General features: G+C 42.9%; 1 protein-coding gene and 1 pseudogene across 2 annotated transcripts; both read right to left on the reverse strand.

The window, feature by feature from the left end:
• Nucleotides 1-7,789: 7,789 nt before the first annotated feature.
• On the reverse strand, nucleotides 7,790-8,386 carry LOC308548258 (large ribosomal subunit protein eL29 pseudogene; annotated as a pseudogene). The gene has a single exon. The product of its transcript is annotated as a large ribosomal subunit protein eL29 pseudogene (transcript).
• Nucleotides 8,387-14,304: 5,918 nt separating this feature from the next.
• Nucleotides 14,305-15,575, reverse strand: CHST4 (carbohydrate sulfotransferase 4; the record flags this gene model as incomplete). Its single annotated transcript, XM_081118830.1, has 1 exon — nucleotides 14,305-15,575. The coding sequence occupies one exon, from the start codon at nucleotides 15,573-15,575 to the stop codon at nucleotides 14,424-14,426; it is 1,152 nt and encodes a 383-aa protein (XP_080974956.1). The 3' UTR covers nucleotides 14,305-14,423.
• Between the last annotated feature and the right edge of the window lie 5,937 nt (nucleotides 15,576-21,512).

Below are 21,512 nucleotides of genomic sequence, written 5' to 3' on the forward strand. Positions count from 1 at the left end.
AGGCAAACTAAAAAGCAACATTATTAACTTCTGGCCTTAGACGTCACACTTTCAACTTTTTGGATCCCCAATCTCTGGTCCCAATTTCCTACAACTGGTCTAGATCCACTAACCACTCCCTGGGGAATGAAGGTGAACTGGTTCAGTTAACCCAGGGAATGAGAGGTGCCCAGCCAGGGTCTTTTTTCACTATGAGCTTTTCTTGTGCAATTCCTCTTAGGCACAGCTGCCTAACTTCTTCCTCACCATTTCCTTTAGAGGAGAGCGTCTGAAGCTACCTTGCAAGGCTGGGGGCAGAAATATACCATCATCTGTCCGGAGATTCCTCACTAAGGGAAGTTTTCCTTATCTTAAAGAGGAACTTCAGGGCTCAACACTGCCAGTCAACACCCAATTAATTTCCTTTACAAAAATAAACATCCATGTCCCTGTTCAGCGAGCTCACACTAAAACTTACCTTTCCATTTTCTTCAGCAAATCCAAAAGGAATAGACAGTGATTGAGATGATAAAGACTTGTTTCCTGTATAGGGCCACTGCTGATAATTTTCCGAAAATGCCTGGCTCCTCTTTTCCTGTATCCTGCTGCTTCCCCAGCCCCAAAGATCTCCGTCCGGACATAAACAGGAAGACTTGGCGGTTTATACAAGACCTTGTTTCTTCAAACGCACATAGGCTATCAAACATTACTGAATTCTACTCAGACTTCTTAAATTTCTGAATTTCCTTGATGTCTACATTTTGACATCAAGCATTTATAAAATAATACATGCACACTGGACAAACGTCAAACAATGCAACCCGCCCCATCCCTCCCCAAAAAACCCCACTCTTCAGGCCTGTCCTCCAGCTGCCCAGTCTCTTCTCCCCTGAGGTAATCACAGTTGCTGGTTCATTCTTCCAGGTTATTCTATGTCTTTGTTGTATATGTAAATGTGTGTGTGTGTGTGTGGGGGGGCGTAGTTTTCCTTTTTTCTTTCCTTTCTTCAAAGTATCAGTCAACTTCATAACTCAGTTTCCTACTGAAATTCAAGGAGGAGTGACGTTTCCGAGGCGTCCATCATGTCCTGGATGTTTCTAAGAACAGTCTTTGTTTTTACAAGGAAAGGCCCATATATTTATCTTTTTTAATCCTCACCAGAGGACACTTTTCCCGTTGCTTTTCAGAGAGAGTGGAAGGGAGAGGGAGAGAGCGACACGCGGGGGTTTGTTGTCCCACTTATTTATGAATTCATGGGTTATTTCATATGCCCTGCCGGGGGATGACCCCAGAACCCTGGCTTATCAGGACGGCGCTCTAACCAACTGAGCTACCTGGCCAGGGCCATCCTGGATGTTTCTAGATAAAGGAAGGACCCCCACGCCGGGGCTGCTTCCAAACTAACTTAAAATTCCCGGAGACAACTTCCAGCTGCTTCGCAGATAAAGGAGAGAAAATAAGAGGAGAGAGCGCGGCGTGCGAGCGGCCCAGGTTAAGGATGGAAACACGGGCCCTGAGCGGCGAATTCCCCTTTCCTTCCCGCCCCGAGCACCGCCTACCGGGAAGCTACCGCCCACGTGGTGCTGCGAAGCAACCTCCTCCGGCCCGCGGCAGCCATCAACGGCCATTAACTGCTGGATCCCGCGCGGGGGCCGGGCCGGGGCCGGGCCGGGGCCGGAAACCCACCGCTGCGCAAGCGCGGAGCGAGCGAGGGCGCCGAGCGGCGCGTGGCGCAAGCGTTGTTGCGAGGCAACGAGGCGCCACTCAGTGCGCAGGCGCAGAAGCTGAGAGGCCGGTGAGGCTCAGTCCCTTCGAACCGGTGCCCGCTTTCCTCAGCAATGAGCTTGGGTTTTATTTCCCTTCCAGCGTGTCCCCAGGACTCGCGCCCTGTTGAGCGAGTCTCTTCCTCCTTCGTGTCCCACTTGGGTCACAGCCAGCAGGAGGCTTCCAGGAAGTCGACAAATCGCACCTAGGTATTGTAACTCTCTGCTAACCTTTCCCCAGCTCTGGGCCAGGCCCAGCAAGGGCGATGATTTGTGAAACAGAAGCAGAAATCCCTCCCCAGTAGCGGTTGTTAAGTTTCCAAAAGTATGGTCCCTGGAACTTTCCCCCCGAAGAATCGGGGGCGTCACGGTCCCAGGTGCCTGGCGTATATGTTCCGATCTTAAGCCGAAGAATCCACTGCAGGGCTCCACACACTCGCCCATGACTCTGCGCGAGAGGCTATATTTTAAGTACCGTAAAGGTTGAATTATTGAATCCGTTGCAGAAGAACTGAATTCCCACTTTATTCACACTCTTATTTATTTTAAGCGATTTGGATGTATTTACAAACAAGTTTCCTACGGGCTCATGGCACCGGCCAATCTGGATGCTCCCTATGGGTCCAATCGTTGCACAGCACCTTCCAAAGAAGCAGCCACTCTCCAACATTCAGCTGAGGTATGTTATATAGGAGGTGATGCCAGTTCTGCAGAGAAAACAATCAGAAGTACCAAGGGTGTCTTAATTTTTGTTAATGTTCCAAGCATGGGGGGAAAAAAAAAGCGTTCCTTGAGACATTTACTCATTGATAACTGAAATTCAAAGTGCATTATAAAATTCATTATGCCCCATTAAAAAATAAAGCCACTGAGAGTTTTTGCTTTGGCAGCACATATACTAAAATAGAAACAATGTAGAGAAGTTGAGCATGGCACTAGCAATCTGAATTCAACAGCACATTAAAAGGATTCTATACATCATGACTAAGTGGGTTTTATTCCTGGGATGCAAGGAATTTTTCAACATATGAAAAATCAGTGTGGTACACCACAATAATAGAATGAATGACAAAAACATGGCCATCTCTAGAAAAAAAAGCTTTAAAAAAAATCTGTATTAGATAATGGATATTAACTTAATGTGGTAATCATTTCACAATATACATAAGTAAATCAAGTCAGTATGCTGTACACTTTAAACTTATACAGTTTGTATGTCAAATATATCTCAATAAAACTGGAAACAAATTAAGCCATGAAAATGTAAGTTTTATGAGGGCAAGGATTATTTGGTCTGTTTTATTTTCTTCTATATGCTTAGTAAGCAGAACAGCCTCTGGTGCCATGCCAACAGTGAATAGTGCTTCTTTACCATCTTTAGCCACTACCATTCCCTTGGACACACTGTAGACTACAGCCCCATCTCTGACTTTCTGGGGCTGCTTCCGAGGAGGAAGAAGCATCCACCAGCCAAGAGCTCCTGCTCTGGAGGCAGGGAGACATGGGTCCACTTTGGTGCTACCATTTACTAGCTGTGGATTCTTGGGCAAGACCCTCTGTCTCTCTGAACCTCAATTTCCCAGTATTAAATGTATTGGCCACACCCAATACATTTAATATTTTTTCAAAAATATCTAGCACACTGTTCATTTTCAGAGTTTCTAATTGTACCCACAATGGCTTTTTCCAGCCTTTCTTTTTTGAATCTAGTTCCAATCAGAGTTCACCCATTGCATTTAGGTGTCATATCTCTTTAGTCTTTAATTTAAAGCAGTATGCCTGATTTAATTTTTTTTTTTTTTTTTCTTTTCATGATAGTGACAGTTTTGAAGAGTTCAGGCTCATTGTCTGGTAGAATGTCTCAAGTTCAGCATTTGACTGCCGCCTCATGATTAGGTTCAGGTTAAACATTTTCAGCAATGATGTGTTCTTCCCCATACATTCCACCAGGTGGCACACAATACCAGTTTATCCCATGATTGGTGATGCTAAATTCAATCACTTGGTTAGGGTGCCCTTAACCTCATAGAGCTATGATGGGGAAGGGAGGGGTGTGTTAAATGAAGGAATGTATCCAAGGGGTCCAGTCCATAAACCTTACTTCTTGCCTGTTTCCCTTCAGCCTTCACTTTGGGGCAAATACACAACATTCCTTACTACACTTTCCTATCACATGTGCCTCTTGGTGGGACTGATAGTTGTCACTAACCTGAGACGACTTTAAAAAATGTTTTTATTATGAATGTTTCAAACATATACAAAAGTAGAGAGAGTAGTATAATGAATCTCAATGTATTCATCACTCAGTTCCAAAAATTATCACCATTTCACCAATTTGTTTCTTTCCCTCACATTTTTTCTGGTGCATTTTAAAGCAAATTCGAGATAGCATATGAATTTATATGCTATCTTTTCTTCCTTCTTTCCTTCCTTCCTCCCTCCCTCCCTCCCTCCCTTCTTTCTTTCCAACACCATGAAAACTAACAAAATTAAAGATAATGTCTTAATGTTATCTAAAAAGCAAACCATATACAAAGCTTTGGAATTGCTTTTGAGTTTTATCTTTTGGGCCTCTTTGCTTTTTCCTAACACACAGGTCCACGAATTCTACAGGGGCCATTTGGGAAAACAGTTTACTTACGAATTCTCCTCATTCTGTTGATCCAGTTTGGCAGGTAAGCGCTAATGGTAGATGCACATTTTTGGAGATAGTAGGCACTGGTTCAGTATGTCCGGAGATTGCTGTGGTGCTTCTCAAATTGTTATGATATCCCCCCACCAGATTAGTCTTTCCTGTTCTGGAACTGTAGTAAAATAAATCATACAGTATAAACTCTTTCCTGTAAAACTTTTATATACCCTAATGCTTTCGAGAGGCATCCATGTTGGAGGAATTGGTTCATTCCTTTTTATTGCTGAATAGTATTGCATAGTATGAATTTACCAGTTTGTCTATCCATTCTCCAATTTACAGTCACCTGGGCTATGTTCTGGAGGACTCTAGGCAGAGAATTGACATCTAATTTACCCTTTAGATAGGTCATTGTGGTTAGAAAATGGAAGGTGAACTATGAGGGCAGGGCAAGAAGAGAAAAGAGATCAATTAAGAGGTTCAGGTGATATTTGGGGTTGGTTGGATGCCCATTGTAGCATTGGAGATGGTGAGAGGTGGTCTGATTCACGGTATATTTTGGAAGTCAAGCTGACAGGATGTGCTGATGGATAGGATGTAGAAAGTGAAAGAAAAGAGAGAATCAAAGATGACTATTCCCCCAAGCCATTCCTTTACCCATACTGTGCCAACATGATGGTGGAGAGGCAATAAAAAAACAAACTGGAAGCTCTCTGCTTAGAGATTTGGCTAAAAATCAATTGGAAGGCAATCAGTAAGCAAGTATTTGCCAAGTGCTTCCAGGTGGCATTTAATTAGTTCATATGCTGTACCCTATGAACACATGAGACTCCTCAGAAATCCAGCATAATTTGCAGTTTCTCTTGCCATGGTAATATCACTATTAGAAATACAAGTCACCTTAATTTTGAGTCTCTGCTTTATACCCCCCTTCCCACCTGCCACCCCACTCGACCGAGCACTTCTGAGCTGTTGGCTTTAAGATTCAATTTCCCTTCTTTCTCTCAAACAGGAAACTTTTAAATGTCAGTTCTTTCTTATTTGAGTCTTTAAACATGTCACTGTGTTTCTCATAATAGAAGATTCTCTGGTTGACCTTTTATCTAAGTGTTACATAAAGAATGAACCCTTTACAAATAATACGGATGAGATCAAGTTTCATTCCTTAAACAAGTATTTACTGAGTGCCTACTATGTGCTAGAAACTGTTCTAGGAATTGGTTATACTCTATCAGAGTGAATAAGACAGTGTCTGCCCTCAAAGAGCTCAAGGAATATGTGTATTGGGGGGGTTTATTATAGTGTGATAGTTTTTATGATAGTGGAAAGCTTGTACAAGTGGCACTCAGGAGAGGCTTAAGGATAAAACCTGAAAAAACTCCCAGAGGAGGTGTTTTAGCTGAGAACTGAGAGATCAAAAAAAACAAGCCAGAGAAATCGGGGTGGGACAGAATAGGGGTTTCCAGGTGGGAGAAATAGCATGACCTAAGATCCAGATGTGTATATGGTAGAGTTCAGGTAAAATGAAAATTGGCCAATGACCATTGAGTGAACGAGCAATATGAAATTTAATTCTCATTGTTAGTTTGAGCTGTTTAGAAAAGAGGGTGAACTCTAGATTAGAGTGGTTGAGGAGGAAGTAGAAGGTGAGAAACAAAGCCAATGAATAGAGACAACTCTTCAGAGCAGTTTGGCTGTGAAGCTGAGGAACAGAGGCTAGTCGTTGGATAAGGTCATGGGGATGGTGGAGAGTTGTGGGTTTTTTCCCCCAAGAAGGAAGAGAATTGAGTAAGTTAATGCCAAAAAGGAGTCCCTTGAAGAGAAGTTGACTTCAGAAGAGAGGGCGTGAATAATAAAAATGTATAGTCCTTGAAAAGGTGAGAGGGATAGAATCCAAAGCTCTGATGGAGAGCCAGGCCTTAAACAGGAGATAGAACAACATCTGTATTGTAACACATTGCAGGAAGACAGAATGGTAAGGGAGGGTTAGAGGTTTGCATCGAGGAGTTGAGAAGTTCACATCTGATGGCTTTTCTTTTCTCTGGGAAGGAGGGGAAGGTACGTGGTCAGAAGATGGTTTTGGAAAGTTCTTGTGAAGAAGGAAAAGGGTTGCAGATGAGTGTTGAAGTGATCATAAATTGATGTAGGGGATCATAAATTCCTTGTAAAGCAAGCTGCCCTTGTGTGATTTTCTCCATTCAACGTTTGCCTGCTTGGGCTTGGGAGAAAGCAAGGAGAAACCAGAGTGTTGGGGCCATCAGGGTTATGACTGCTGAAAACAATTCAACATTTCTCAAACTGGTCTTTCTCAAAACATTCTCCTGACAGATGTTAATATGTGTATTGATGAAAAAAACCTCCTTGGTCCAAGAAGTTTGGGAGCACTGCTATATACTCTATCCTATTATTTATTTAACCAATTACCTTTGTTATTGAAAGTATTACAGATGTTCCCTTTTATCCCCCCCACTGACCACCTTCTCCTGGCTCCCACCCCTTCCCCAGGTCTTTACTGCACTATTGTCTGTATCCATGGGTTATGCATATATGCATATAAATTCTTTGGTTAATCTCTTCCAGCCTCCCCCCCTTCCCTCTGAGATTCGTCAGTCTGTTGCATGCTTCCATGTCTCTGGATCTGTTTTGTGTGTCAGTTTATTTTGTTCATTAGATTTAACATACAAATGAGATAATGTGATATTTTTCTTTCTCTGATAGGCTTATTTCTTTTTTTCTTTTTTTTTTTTTAATATATCTTTATTGATTTCAGAGAGAGGAAAGGAGAGGGAGAGAGAGATAGAAATATCAACGAGGAGAGAGTCATTGATCAAGCCCGCAACCGGGCATGTGCCCTGACCCGAAATCGAACCCCGATTGCCTGGATCCTAGGTTGACACTTAACCACTGAGCCACGCCCGGCCAGGCATGATTGGCTTATTTCATGTTGCATAATAATTTCCAAGACCCTCCGTGTTTTCTCAAAGGGTAATCTTTTTTTACAGCTGCATAGTATTCCATTACGTAAATGTCCCACAGATTTTTTATCCACTCATCTACTGATGGACACTTGGGCTGTTTCCAGATCTTAGCTATTTTAAGTAATGCTGCTATGAACATAGGGGTGCATATCTTCTTTCTGATTGATGTTTCAGGCTTCTTAGAATGTATTCCTAGAAGTGGGATCACTGGGTTAAATGGCAGTTCCATTTTTAATTTTTTGAGGTGACTCCATACTGTTTTCCATAGTGGCTGCACCAGCCTGCATTCCCACCAGCAGTGTACTAGGGTTCCCCTTTCTCCACACCCTTGCCAGCACATGTTGTTTGTTGATTTATTTATATATATATATTTTGACCGACAGATGTTGACTCAGGTTTATTTGTACAAATAGCACAGGAGGACACCAGCTCCATGCAGACAGCAGCCCTGGGGTCACACCAGTCCTGTCTTCACCTCCGCAGACAGAGGCCTCTACTGTGGAGCCTTCTTGGGGGCCTGGGCACCTTTGGGAGCTGGAGCCTGAGCACTTTTGGGAGCTGGAGCCTGAGCCGAAGCTGGGGCTGCACCTGCGTCCGCAGCCTGGGGCTGGGTTGGAGCCTTTGGCTGGCACAGCCAGAGACCCTTGGCCTTTGGCTGGCACAGCCTGAGAACCCTGGCATTGCGGGCACTAGCACATTTCCCAAGCTTGGAGTGAGGCAAGTCAACTGAGCTTGTGGCTGCCGCCCTTTGGAATCCTGGACTTCACCTCCTTGGGCTTTACAAGGGCCTTGATAGCCTCGAGGCATGCACTCATGGCCTTAGCGTTGTTGGCCTGCATTTTCTTCAGGCCCTTCTTGTTGTGCTTCTTGACAAAGTGCATGTTCCTTAGGAACTTGGGGTCTACCCCCTTAAGAGATTTGTATCTTTGTGATTGGGGTTTCTTGATGCCATTTCTGTGCCATTTTCGGGACTGGTTGTGCATGGTGTGGTTCTTGCACTTGGCCATCTCTGCTCCCAAGCCAGCGGCTCCTGAAGCTCCTGGGACCGGAAGAGTTGTTGATTTATTAATGACAGCCATACTGGCAGGTGTGAGGTGGTACATCATTGTCATTTTAATTTGCATTTAATTAGTGACTTTGAACATTTTTTTATGTTTCTTGGCCATTTGTATGTCCTCTTTGGAGAAGTATCTATTCAGGTCTTCTGCCCATTTTTTAATTGGGTTGTTTGTCTTCCTCTTGTTGAGTTGAATGAATACTTTATATATTTTAGAAATTAACCCCTTATTAGATGTATCATTGGCAAATATGTTCTCCCATACAGTGGGTTCCCTTTTCATTTTGATGATTTCCTTTGCTGTGCAGAGCTTTTAATTTTGATATAGTACCATTTGTTTATGTTTTCCTTTGTTTCTCTTGCCCTAGGTGATGTGTTGGTGAAAATTCTGCTTCTGAGATGTCTGATATTTTGCTGCCTGTTTTCTTCTAGGATTTTTATGGTTTGATGACTTATATTTAAGTCTTTTATCCATTTTGAGTTTATTTTTGTGTATGGTATAAGTTGGTGGTCTACTTTCAGTTTTTTGAATGTACCTGTCCAATTTTCCGAACACCGTTTATTGAAGAGACTGCCTTTACTCCATTGTATGCTCTTGCCTCCTTTGTCAAATATTAATTGAGCATAATGGCTTGGGTGGATTTCTGGGTTCTACTCTATTCTGTTCTTAGTATGCATATGAACATATTTGAAGTTCTGAAGGTTTGACATTTGAAAACCCAGTTAAATTTAGAGTAGTGAACTTTTTCAAGCTTACTTGCATCCAGAATGCTCTGTGTGTGTGCATGCACACGCTCTACATCTGTTAAGGTCTCATAGTTTGGTTTATGATAGGTTGGCTAATCAGGAGTTCCCTCCATTCACCTTATCTTTACAGGGGCCTTTATTACTTTCTTTCAGTATGTTTTACATTATGGGTAGTTAGCCATTTAAAAAAAAATTATTTTTATTGTTGAAAGTATAGCAGATGTCCTCTTTTCTCCCCCAGTGACCCCTTCTATTCTGCACATGCCCCGGTAGTTAGCTGTTTAAATCCACATTGATTTAGGGTGCAGCAATAGCTAACTTCTTCTGAAATGTACCTCATTCTTTGTGAACAGCAGCTCCTTGTGCCTATTCCACTTGTTATCTATTCTTGTAAAAAACTTTAAAAAAATAATAAACCAGCTTTCTTATTGTTCTTCCAGGAACATAGGAAGCCAACTTGAAAACTAGCAAGGAAAGCAGGGCCAATGACCATCCCAAAGGGTTAGGAGTAGGTCTGGCAGGGAGGGTAGCAAACAGAGTTCCTGTATTATTATTCTACCACTAATAATAACCAATATCTTCATAAGTCTTTATAGTCTGCAAATTGCTCTTATGTGTTATTTTACATAATCATATTTAATTGTTGTTGAGCAAATTGTAAGTATTATTGGTGAGAGCAAGGAATATAGTTTGAGGGGATAACCAATGGATAGATGTGTTGAGGAAAAAAAAAAAGGAGTTGGTAAGGGAGCTAAAAAAAATTAGAGACAGTGGTCTAAATCATGCATTCTCTGTGGAGGTGGTGTTGCCACCAAGGGAGTGAAAAGTGTTCTTGGGGGTCAAATAAAACAAAGATATTATAGTGGTTTGTGACTCTCCAAAGGACTACAGCACAAAAACAGCTATACAGTATATTTGTGATAATATTCATGGTAGGGGGTGAGTAGGAAAAAATGTTTACAAAGGTTTGTTGAGGGTGAGGGTGATAATGAAAAAAGAGGTTGAGGCCCATCGGTCTAAACCCTGCTGTGCCTGTGGAACTTTGTGACATTCACGAATGATTCTTCTGTTCCCAGATCTGTTAGACAACTCATTTGTCAAACACACTGTATGCTTCTAGCTTCATTTGTCCTGCCCGTCTTCCCCAAGGCCCTGAATGACCATGTTTTGCCACTTAAACTCTTTTATCTTCTGGTCACAGCTGACTGAATTAGGGTGGACATAAAAGCCAAAACCAGGGAAGGCACCAACTGGCCAGTGAGTGACCAGTCCCAGGAAGCCTGGCTATACTCACTTCCCATCATTAGGCTCCTGTGATGCTGCTCTGTATTTTTATAATGTCTGCTCTACCACTCTCTTTGAGATGACTTGAGTGGGGAACAAAAGAGCCCCAGCCAGGACACTTGGCCTGGTGGTGTACTATTTGAGTGAGACTGGATGTGATTGAATGAGGATGGGGGAGAAATCTTTTAAGTCATCAGCTCTTCATCCTTCATGTATTATCTCTGATTAGAGTAGGATTTCTCAACAGCTGCACTATTGCCATTGTGGACTGGAGACTTCTTTGTGGGGGAGGGAGCTTTGCTATGCATTGTAGGAAGTTTAGGAGCATCTCAGGCCTCTCTCCATTAGTTGCCAGTAGCACTGCTGCTGCTCCCCAAGTTGTGACAACCAAAAATGTCTCCAGACATTGCTGAATGTCCCCCCTTGGCGGGGGGGGGGGGCGCACAGCAAAATTGCCTCCAGTTAGAACTACAGATCAGGAACTTATCAACCTCTTAATTATTATCAGTATGATCATCAATGCCATAAAGGGCTCGTAATCTACTGTTAATCGTCAACTTAATGAGGATGTTACTAGAAATGATGGAAGATTGTCCTGGACAGCCAAGACCAGTTGTTAGCATGGTATTCACAGCTAACATTCAGTGAGTGCCTGCTTGTGTGCCAGAAACTTGCTGACTACGTTCTGGACTGCTATTATTCTACCCATCCTACGGTTGAGGGAACTGAGACACAGAGATGTTCAGGGACTTGCCTGAGGTCACCCAGCTGGTAATAGTGGAGTCACCTATGCAGTGTGGCTCCAGAGCCCATATGTTCATGAGCCATAACCTCTCCATCATACTGTCCTTCCTGTAATGTCTGTACTTCTTCATGTTGCACAACATTCAGCACAAGGCCAAGCACATAACAAGTTCTCACTAGACCCTTATTGTTTCTGTCCTTATTGACATTGGCGTTTATTGGGGCACTTTGCTCTAGATCTCTGCTTCATGAGAATCTCTGCTCAAATATCACTCAGTGATGACGTTTCTTATTACCCTCTATAACGTTACCCTCCTCCACTCCCTAGATCCTTATCCTGCTTTATTATTCCTCGTAATACTTATCACCATGTATTTATTGTTGTTCTGCTGCTCCCCTACAGACTGAGATACAAGCTGCATGAAAGGAGGGGCTTTGCCTGTTGTTTGCTACTGTATTCATAGCACCTAGGACATACCTTGGCATATAGTAGATGCCCGTTAAATGTATGAAATGAATGAAGAAACCCTTTAACTCGCATGCTATATTCAAATCTCCTTACTCTGGTTATTTATCATTACTTTTTCCTTAATATTGCATTAAAAAAAATAACCTTTCTCTAAATGACCAGGAACACTTATGGAGAAGAGGGGCAAAACCCTTGACGGGTTATTGGGGATCCCCAACTAATGCCTATCAGAGATTTACTGTTAACTGGCCTATGTCGCTCACATATATTCATTTTAAATTTTGCTTTACTGGTCTGTGAAAGTAATTCAATAGAAGTCATAATAATATACATAGTAAAATTAATTTAAATTTAGCTTGGGTTTAAATCACATAGTAAATTATGAACTGTTAAAAAATATTTTAATCCTCACTTGAGGATATGTTTTTATTGATTTTTAGAGATGAAGGGAGAGAGAGAGAAAGAGACATCGATGTGAATTGATGTGACAGAGAAACATCGAGCAGTTGCCTCCCATACGTGCCCTGACTGGAGATCGAGCCCACAACCTAGGCATGTGCCCTGACTGGGAATCTAGTCCCAAATCTTTTGGTGCATGGGGTGATGCTCCAACCAGTCACCTGGCCAGGGCTGGTTTTTGAGAAACATGTTATAGACAATATAATGGCAGATTTTTGCACAAAAATAATCAGAAGTTGATTCAGCCTTCCCATCTCTCTCTAAAACTACTATTCATAAAAGTTGAAAAGGATCATTTTAATTAACATTTACTAAAAACTTAGCAATTGCTCTCATTATATAATGTAGCCACATAGTAGCACAGTTAAATTACAGTCAAAACCCTTTTATTTCAAAACTACCTCTCACCCTCCAAAAAACTATCTAAAATGTTTTGACTCCTTTCTCTCCCCAAAGTGGAGGGCTTAGGGTAGTTGCCCAGTATGTTTTTTGTAAAAACATCAGTTATTGTCTTGAAATGAGGCAGTTCAGTCCGTCATGCTTGATCTAGACATGAGAGAGCTTGTTCTCCAAACCTAAATACTAGCCCTGAGAAATTTAGATCAGATTCATCCCTCATCTGTGTTTAAACCTCCTCAGACCCCATACAGCTACATAGGCTGAGGAGGCAAACAGATGCCTTTCTGTTGTTGGCATTTGGGGATGGAACATATGTCTCCAAGTTAGAAAGGATGTTTAGCAGACCACCATCTTCTATGCTCATCACAGGTTCTCAGCTCTCCAAACTCCTCCTGTCCCATAGTTGGTGTACTGCCACCCTCGTTACTGAATTCCAGTGTCAGCCACCTGAACTCATGGACAGGAGACTGTTCCATTGCTCACTAAGCCTTGCTCAACAGTGGGTCAGATTTTTAAAGAGGTTATATGGCATGATTTTATGTTATACTGTCTTATGTTCATAGAGGCAAGAAGGTTGCCTGGGAGATCCTAGGCTCTTAAGGTGTGTCTAGAGTGGCTTGGATTCATTCCTTTAAAGCCCCATGTGAATTAACTTCAAAGACCCAGCTGGCAAAGGTAGCTACTCAAGCATCTCAGGTGGTGATACAGCCCAAAAGCTACTTGGCAGAATAGAGTGGGAGAATTCCCATCTGACATTCAGGGAGCTTTATGATGTGAGGACCATGTCAGAAGTGGGAGTGGGAACACAACGAAAGATGAAATGATATTCTCTCTCAGGGTTGGACAAAGTGAAATATTTTAAGTTAGGACTCAGAGGTCCATAGAGTTCCAGACAGATTTAGACCTTCCTCCTGTGCCTTCCAACCCGAGGACAGCACTAATATCAGGAGTGATGCATATGGTATTACTACAACTTATGCCTCACACAAGAAAGAAAGGACTTGGTTGCTGGTTGTCTACTTTCTACAATTTCTTAAGAGGGAAATATCTCAATTAGTATTGATCAGATTAGACTTAGTTTATTATCTGACACTGACTATCGTCTCAGTAATTTTTCTATGTGTGGGTAATAGATTGTAGCAAAAGAAAAAAAATGTCTATGAAGATGATTATGCTCTTAGGTTAGGATCTTCTAAGAATGAACAGTTACTGTTAAGAAAATTAGAAAGCATAAAAGAGGGCATTCCAAGCAGAATCTTATTTTGGAATTTTATTGTTAACAGATGGCAGCTTCACATGTCAAAATCTATGTATGAGGAAAACACTGAGGAAAAATGACATCTAAATCAGGCCCAGCCACCCCATGAACTTAAGAGTTTGCTCTGTTGTGCAGAGGTTTGGTTTCATTTCTGTGATAATGGATCACTGTGATGTCCAAGCTCATGGGTTAGTGTCCAATCCTGTTCCCCATTCCTTTTTTGAATCCTCTGGGAGCTCTGAGGGCTCAGAGTTCACATCCCTGCGAAATGTACTGGTGAGCTCTTTGCTGGAAGACCCATTTCCTTGATTTTCCCTGTCCCTTCCCTTTCCCATTGGGCAAGATGTGGACAGAGAATGTAATGCATTTACTCCACTGATACTGTGTGGTGCCAAATAGGACCCCAGGCCTCAAAGTCTCTGAGGTATGCAGGGATGGATAGGAAGGCTACAAAGAGAAGATGGCAGTACTCTCTTTTCAGAGGTGGAATGTGCCACTCACATAGACCTGAATAGATCTACAAAGATTTCTTGGCTTGAGCATGTGTGGGCACAGCTTGTGCTCCCGTGTATACCGGCAGAGATGTGATTAAGGTTCAGAGGCAGCCTTCAGTTAATGTGGCTGAGGCTGGTCTCAAGTGGGGACAGAGCCTCCTCAAGGGGTCCAGGTAGACAGAAGATCCAGTGACAGGTTTCTCTGCTCTTGCTCAGATCTAATGAGGCGGTAGCCTAGCATGTTCATGGCTTTGCCACAGGCTTCCTGAAGTCGAGAAACCTTTTTGTAAGGCAAGGACAAGCGCCAGGCCTGGGAGGTGCTGACGGCATCCCTGGATTCTGTTTTGAAGGGATGACTACCCGTGCCCTTGCCTTGAGTGATGTTGTGCACCCAGGTCTGGAGGTGGGGCAAGAAATTCAATCCTGCATAGTCATACAATCGGGCAGTCTGGGCCAGGGGTTTCCGGACGAGGTCCTCATAGCGCATGAGCAGGTAGCGCTGCTTGAGGTCTTCGGGCAAGGTCTGCATGGCCTTATAGATCTCCAGCTGGCTTTGGCAGATGATCTGCATCACATAGTAGGGTTTGTCATCTTCCTGGAGTTTCTGCTGCTCCTGTCTCATCACAATTTGGCTGTCAATCATGAGCTCGTTTGTGGTGTGTTCTCGGGAGTGGAACACTGCCCGGGGGTCCCGGACCAGGTGCACGATGTGCAGATTGAGGGAAGGGTCCCTCAGCAGCGGGTACAGCACCTGCAGGTTGAAGAAGCGCACCTCCTTGAGCACCACGTGGCTGTAGTTGCGGCAGGCCTTTTCCACCACCTCAAAGGGCTCTTGACTGCACAGGAGCCTGCAGTTATCCGGGTTTGTGATGGTATCCTGCGGGAAGATGTTGCAGGCGGGCGCGGTACACAGAGCCCGGCTGGTTTCCCACAGGAAGAGGCTGGACTGTTTTCGGGGGCCAGGTTTCATGTAGGCATCAAAGACGCTCATATCACACAGAAAGACGGACCGTATCAGATCCCTCACCGCCATATGCAGGCTCCTGGGGGTGCTCTGTGTGAAGGTCATCCAGACGTGCCAGGCAGGCTCCATCAGGTAGAAGACATCCGGGTGCTGTCCAAAAAGCTGCCCCACGAAAGATGAGCCAGAGCGCCAGGAAGACAGGATCAGCACGTGCATAGGCTGGGGCTCCTCCCTCGTAGACAAGGAGTTGAAGTTGTTGTGGTTGTACAAATGGATGAATAGAATGAAGACAGCCATCTGGGAAACCAGGAACAACAGCAGTGGCCTCAATTTTGGGGGCAGCATCATTGTGCCAAAGTGGAAGACCTTTAAGGAACAAGCAGAGGGACTATGTTGGGCTGTTGTTTTGGTGTCTGCCCTCTATCCCCTTCCTAGCCAAAGCCACCTACTCCCTGACGCCCACCAATGAGCAATGCAGAGAGCTGGAGCCTTCTTGCAACCAGTTGCACAAACCCTCCTCAGTATCAATTCCTGCCCCTTACAGTTAATGTGTCAATAAGTTCTATTTATTTTAGGCTCTTTACTTCCTCTCTCCTGGTCTTTCTTGTCCATTGAGCTACCAAAAATGTCTGAACTCAGCCATATTTCATCAATGTAGGGGAACAGCTCCACCCTGGCACCCTGGTGACATGCACATCTTCACACAGGCCACTAGGTAAAGCTTAACTGCAGCCTGGCCCAAGTTGTGGTGAAAGCCCTGTGATTCCTTCTTAAACCAAGGAAGACAAGCTAGCTTGTGAGGAACTACCTTGAGGCTATCACCCACCTTCCTTTGTTGAAAATGTGACATTCTCCTTCCTTTATCTCAATTAAGTACAGGACTCCCAGTCCCCTGAAGCTTATGGCTGCCAGCTGTAAAGCTGTTTGGCTTTAGTTTGGAGTTACCTCCTCAGTGTCATGTAGTCCCCCCTGTCATCCTGTGGGACTAGGAACCTGGGGAGCAGACCCAGTGCTGACCTCACGTATGTGTAGGTGACAAATTATCTGACACTATTTAGGTTGAATTGTCTCTTTAATAGCCAACTCTGTAAAGTGTGGCAAGCCAGCCTGAGAACTGCAGTAGTGATGCTTGTGGCCTTTTAGCGACTGTGCGGCTGCCTGGGGGATGCTTGACACTCAACACTACCTACTCAGGGCTGCCCAGTATGGTTGGGCAGGTTGTGTAATGTACAATCCTAGGGAATGCCATCTCATCAAGGATTTAAGGTATTTATTATAAAAAAATGTTGTGGTAGGTGACAGTAAACTATCTTCGTCCAACAGCATAAATAGATTAGATTGACTTGATAGTTGTTAGATGTTAAATATTTAGAGAAATGAATTTCACCTTGTGGTTCGCTCTAAAGCTCATACAGGCTGGTGGCAACCCTGAATGTATTCTTGTCACAGTCAGAGCTCGCTTTGTGTGAAAAGACCATGGTTCTCAGTGTCATGCTAGGATATTATTCCAAGGGAGATCTTAACCCTCTTCAAGGGGTTAAGATGATTCTGGATCATTTTGGGTAACTTACATAAATAACTATTAAGAGATAAAATAGTGCCCTGGCTGGGTGGCTCAGCTGGTTGGAGCACCCATGCATCAAAAGGCTGTGGGTACCATTCCCAGTCAGCACGCATTCCTAGGTTGCAGGTTTGATTTCCAGTCGGGGTGCCCACGGGAGGCAACTGATTGATGTTTCTCTCTTACATCGAGTTCTCTCTCTCTCTCTCTCTCTCTCCCTCTCTCTCTCTCTCTTAAAAAAATAAATAAATCAATAAACATATCCTTGGGTGAGGATTACAAGTAAGTAAGTAAGTAAATAAATAAATAAATAAATAAGATAGCTTATTTCACAAAGGGTAAAGTACTAATAGTAGCAAGGTGCTAATTTACATACCACTATATAACCCAGAAATTCTTCCTTTAAGCTTTAATAAAGAAGAGAAAATATATTTCTAAACAGTAACTGGAGCTGGATTCAGGGTTTGCTATTTTCCTGGTGACAGGTCTTATCACCACTTTTTAAAAAGTTTTTACTAGGTGATAGTCACATGGTTCAAATTGTTTTAAAAAGTATCATTAAATATTAGGGGATCGCCAGCCGGGCGTGGCTCAGTGGTTGAGCGTCGACCTAGGATCCGGATGATCAGGGTTTGATTCCCGGTCGGGGCACATGCCCGGGTTGCAGGCTCCATCAGTGACTCTCTCATCATTGATGTTTCTATCTCTGTCTCTCCCTCTCCTTTCCTCTCTCTGAAATCAATAAAGATATATTTAAAATAAATAAATAAATAAATAAATAAATAAATAAATAAATAAATATTAGGGGATCACTTTGTAAATTATATAAATGTCTGAATACTATGCTGTACACCTGAAACTAAAATAAAATCATATTGAATGTCAACTGTAGTTGAAAAATTTAAAAAACACAATTAAATAAAAACAATATACAAAAAAAAGTATCATTATTATGGACATTAAATATACAGACTCAGAATTTAAAAGAAGGCTTCCTCAGATTCTGCATGCAGAAAGGAAATAAGGGGAATACTTGCCAGCCTACAGCCTTGTCTGTCACTTCAGGTCTGTAACTATTGCATGATAGGTGAGGGGAAATCCTGTGACAAATAGTTGAGTCTGTGGAGCAGCCTATAGTCATAAATTAGAAAACTTCTAGAGCTATTTGTAAACACAGGTAATGGCATACTTTTTAAAGGGGCCACAGCATTGTTCTGGGGGAAAGAACACCTAAAATGTTGGTCCGCTTCTGAAGCAGTAACCTCCTCTCTGTTTACTAACAGCTAGTATTTTTACCTATTAGCTGGTGTTTTGTCATCACTGTCAGTGAAAGGCCTGCTTCTAACACCTGTCCTCCATCTGCCCATTTCTAAACTTGCTCCCAGATAGCAACTGAGTTCATTTTTCATGTGTCCTTTCAGTTGCCTTTTTGCATATATAAGAAAATTCAAATGTATATGTGTTCTTAAGATTTTCCCTCTTTATAATGCAAAAAAAAGAAAGTTAATCCACACCGTGCAGCACCTTGCTTTTTAACTTAACAGTAAGTCTTGGAGAGCTTTCCATGGCTGTAGGTAAAGTGTTTCCTTGTTCCTAGAATAGAATAGAATTCTGTGGTGTGGATGTCCCACAATTTATTTAACCAGTTTCCTCATTGATGGGCTTTTGGGTTATTTCCAGTATTTTGCCATTTCAAAAACTTTAATAATGGCCTTTATGTTCATATAACACATTACTCACGTATGTAAGCCAAATCCCCAGAAGTAGAATTGCTAAATCAAAGAGTACAGATGTATATGTACCTTTGATATCTATTGCTCAGATAGCCTTCACACTGTTCATAAACCATTCTCTATGTCCAGAGCTCCAGAGATACTAGAGAGTGGAGTTTAGAGGAGGAATTGGACAGCCACAGATGTGACGCTTGGAGTTTATAGCTTGCTTCCTGAAGAGGTAGTGCATTCTTGGCCAGCTCATGGGCTTCCCATGGAAGTCCCCTGAAACTTCTGGGAAGTGTGTAATGACTCCAGCCAAACCTTGTGTGGCAGTGGCATAGAAGTCCCTCTTTTCCATTCATTATACAAATGCATTTCCTCCATATGTGCCAAAAGGATACAGTGAGGATCATCTGTCCTTGGTGGCCAAAAGCGCTTTGGTATATATGAGGGAAAGATCAGTGAGTGGTCATTCCTGTTTTGGCCCTTAAGGTTAGAACAGGAACAGTTAAGGTGTGCTCCTGGTTCTTTTAAACTTGAGCTCAAGAGGAAATGATTAGAAACCCATCAGGAAATGATTAGCAACTAGGCCATTATTGATAATGGCCCAAGAATGCACCTACCCCCCCAACGACTGAAGAGGTGACTTTAGCAAGAGATCTTCTCCCAAAGGCAATGTGAGCATGAGGAAAAGTTTGGAACAAAGATAGGAAACAGTGGAGCAAAAGACAGAGGAAAGTTAAGAAGAACTTGACCTGGGCACAATTACAAGGAAACTGGGATAGAATTTTATAAGCAGGGCCTATAATCAACTCAGGAAAAAGCTAACATTAGGATGAGAAAAGTAAACTTAAAAAAAAACTTAAAAAAATATGTCTTTATTGATTTCAGAGAGGAAGGGAGAGGGAGAGAGAGAGAAACATCAATGATAACAGAGTCATTGATTGGTTGCCTCCTGCACAACCCCAACTGGGGATCGAGCCTGAAACCCCGGCATGTGTCCTGACCAGGAATCAAACCACGATCTCCTGGATCCTAGGTCGATGCTCAACCGCTGAGCCACACTGGTTGGGCATGTTTCTTTTAAAGTTAAATATACACTCATTAGATGACCCAGCAATTCTGTTAGGCACAATGGCTTTGAGTCCTCCTTGCCTGCTGATAGCTCCTGGCCTTTGCCCATTCTCTCCCGAAGCGGGAACAGGGCCTACTGACTCAGTCCCCAGTTGTCCTCAGGATTAGTTGTTCAGGATTCTTAGGAATTCCCATGGGAACCCTTTGATTTATTTCTTTGCTTTTTCTTTCCATGGGCATTTTCCCTGGCCAGAAAGTAAGTTTGCTTTTGTAGTCCCACCTCTTGGTATCCAGACACATCCTGGATCTAGGCAACCCATGATGGGCTGACCAGAACAGCTGGGGAATACTTTATAGTGTGTCTTGGGCAAAGCTCATCTCTGCAGAGACTGTTATCAGTGGTAGAAACGGACATTCTTTTTTCAATCCTCACCAGAGGATAGTTTTTTAATTGATTTGAGAGAGAGAGGAAGGGGGAGAGGGAGAGAGAAACGTCGATGTGAGAGAGAAACATTGATCTGTTGAGTCCCTTACGCATCCTGACCCGGGATGTAATGCAAGACCTAGGTATGTGCCCTGACCAGGAATTGAACCCGAAACCTTTTGGTGTACAGGATGACGGTCCAACCAACTGAGCCACCCAACCAGGCAAGACGGACATCCTTGAGACCCTGGGAGAAGGGAGGTGATGTGGCTGCCTGAAGAAAAGGAAACCGGAGACTTTTTATGGCAATCTGTTCTAATCTAACCACCACCTTTTCCCAATTGTTCTGCACTTACCTCCTCTGTAGTCCCTGGAGTTAATAAGTATTTTTAGGAAGTCTGTGACCTGACTCCATCTCAGAATCCCTACTCCACTGTCCTGAGTGTTTTTTTTGGCTGTTCAATCGCATGCTTGAATCCGCCCTCCCTGTTGCCAGAATCCTAAATCTGCTCATCTCTAGCCTGGCTTTGACAGTAAGTAGCCTCTCTCTCCTGTCTCTCAGCTCTGCACATCAGCCGCTGCTGCCAAAAACTATCTTTTTAAAGGGCAAGTCAGTCACTCCCTTCCTTAAAATCCTTCAATAACTTTTGGGAGGAAGCAGAGTTTGCCACTCCAAATTATGCCTTTTGGGATACTGATTTTTTTTTTTTTTTAAATGGGATATTGATTATTTTAAGCTGGTTATTTTTAAGAAACAAAAGACTCAGAAATAATTTTTAGCTTTTGCTCTAACTGAATAAAATAATATAGATAGAAGACCTGAATAATAGGAGCCTGTTATTAATAGATAACTATAGTTTGATATAAACTAAATATGATCAAAGTCCTCTGTGTATCCCATTGTTAAAGATGTCCCAGCAAACATTTGTTTGCGTTTCCATCTTTATGTGAATTACCTTCCTGCCCTATAAAGTCCTAACCACCCCCCTTCTCCTTAGCTCAAGATGGCTTTTAAGCTGTAACTGCCCAGTCTGTCCTGAGGTCTCATACTCTTATGGAATCCCCACATGAAAATTTGGTCATTTTCTCCTGTTAATCTGTCTCATGTTAATTTGATTATTAGAACTTAAAAGGGTAGAGAAAAAATTATTTTTCCTCCCCCACACTTTCCAGCACATACAGGATTAAGTTGAAATCCCAAAGTCTTGTACCCAAGATCCTTCATGATCTAATCTTTGATCTCCTGTCACTCCCCTCCTTTTTGGTGCCATAGGCTCTAGACTTAACTTTCAATTCTTCCCAACTTGACCTGTTATTTAGAGCCCTGAGACATTTGCAAGACCACTCCTACCTCAAAATTGCCCATGTGTCAGCTTTCTCTCTGAAGGGTATCTCCCTTCCTCTAAGATCTAGTTGTTCCCCAAACTTTCCATTAGCATCCATCTCTCACTCTATAGTAGAGCCGTAGATGAATGTCTCTCCCACTGACTGTTGTAACTTAAGGGCCAAGG

Source organism: Miniopterus schreibersii, assembly GCF_964146895.1.
Source record: "Miniopterus schreibersii genome assembly, chromosome: 18".
NCBI lineage: Eukaryota > Metazoa > Chordata > Mammalia > Chiroptera > Miniopteridae > Miniopterus > Miniopterus schreibersii.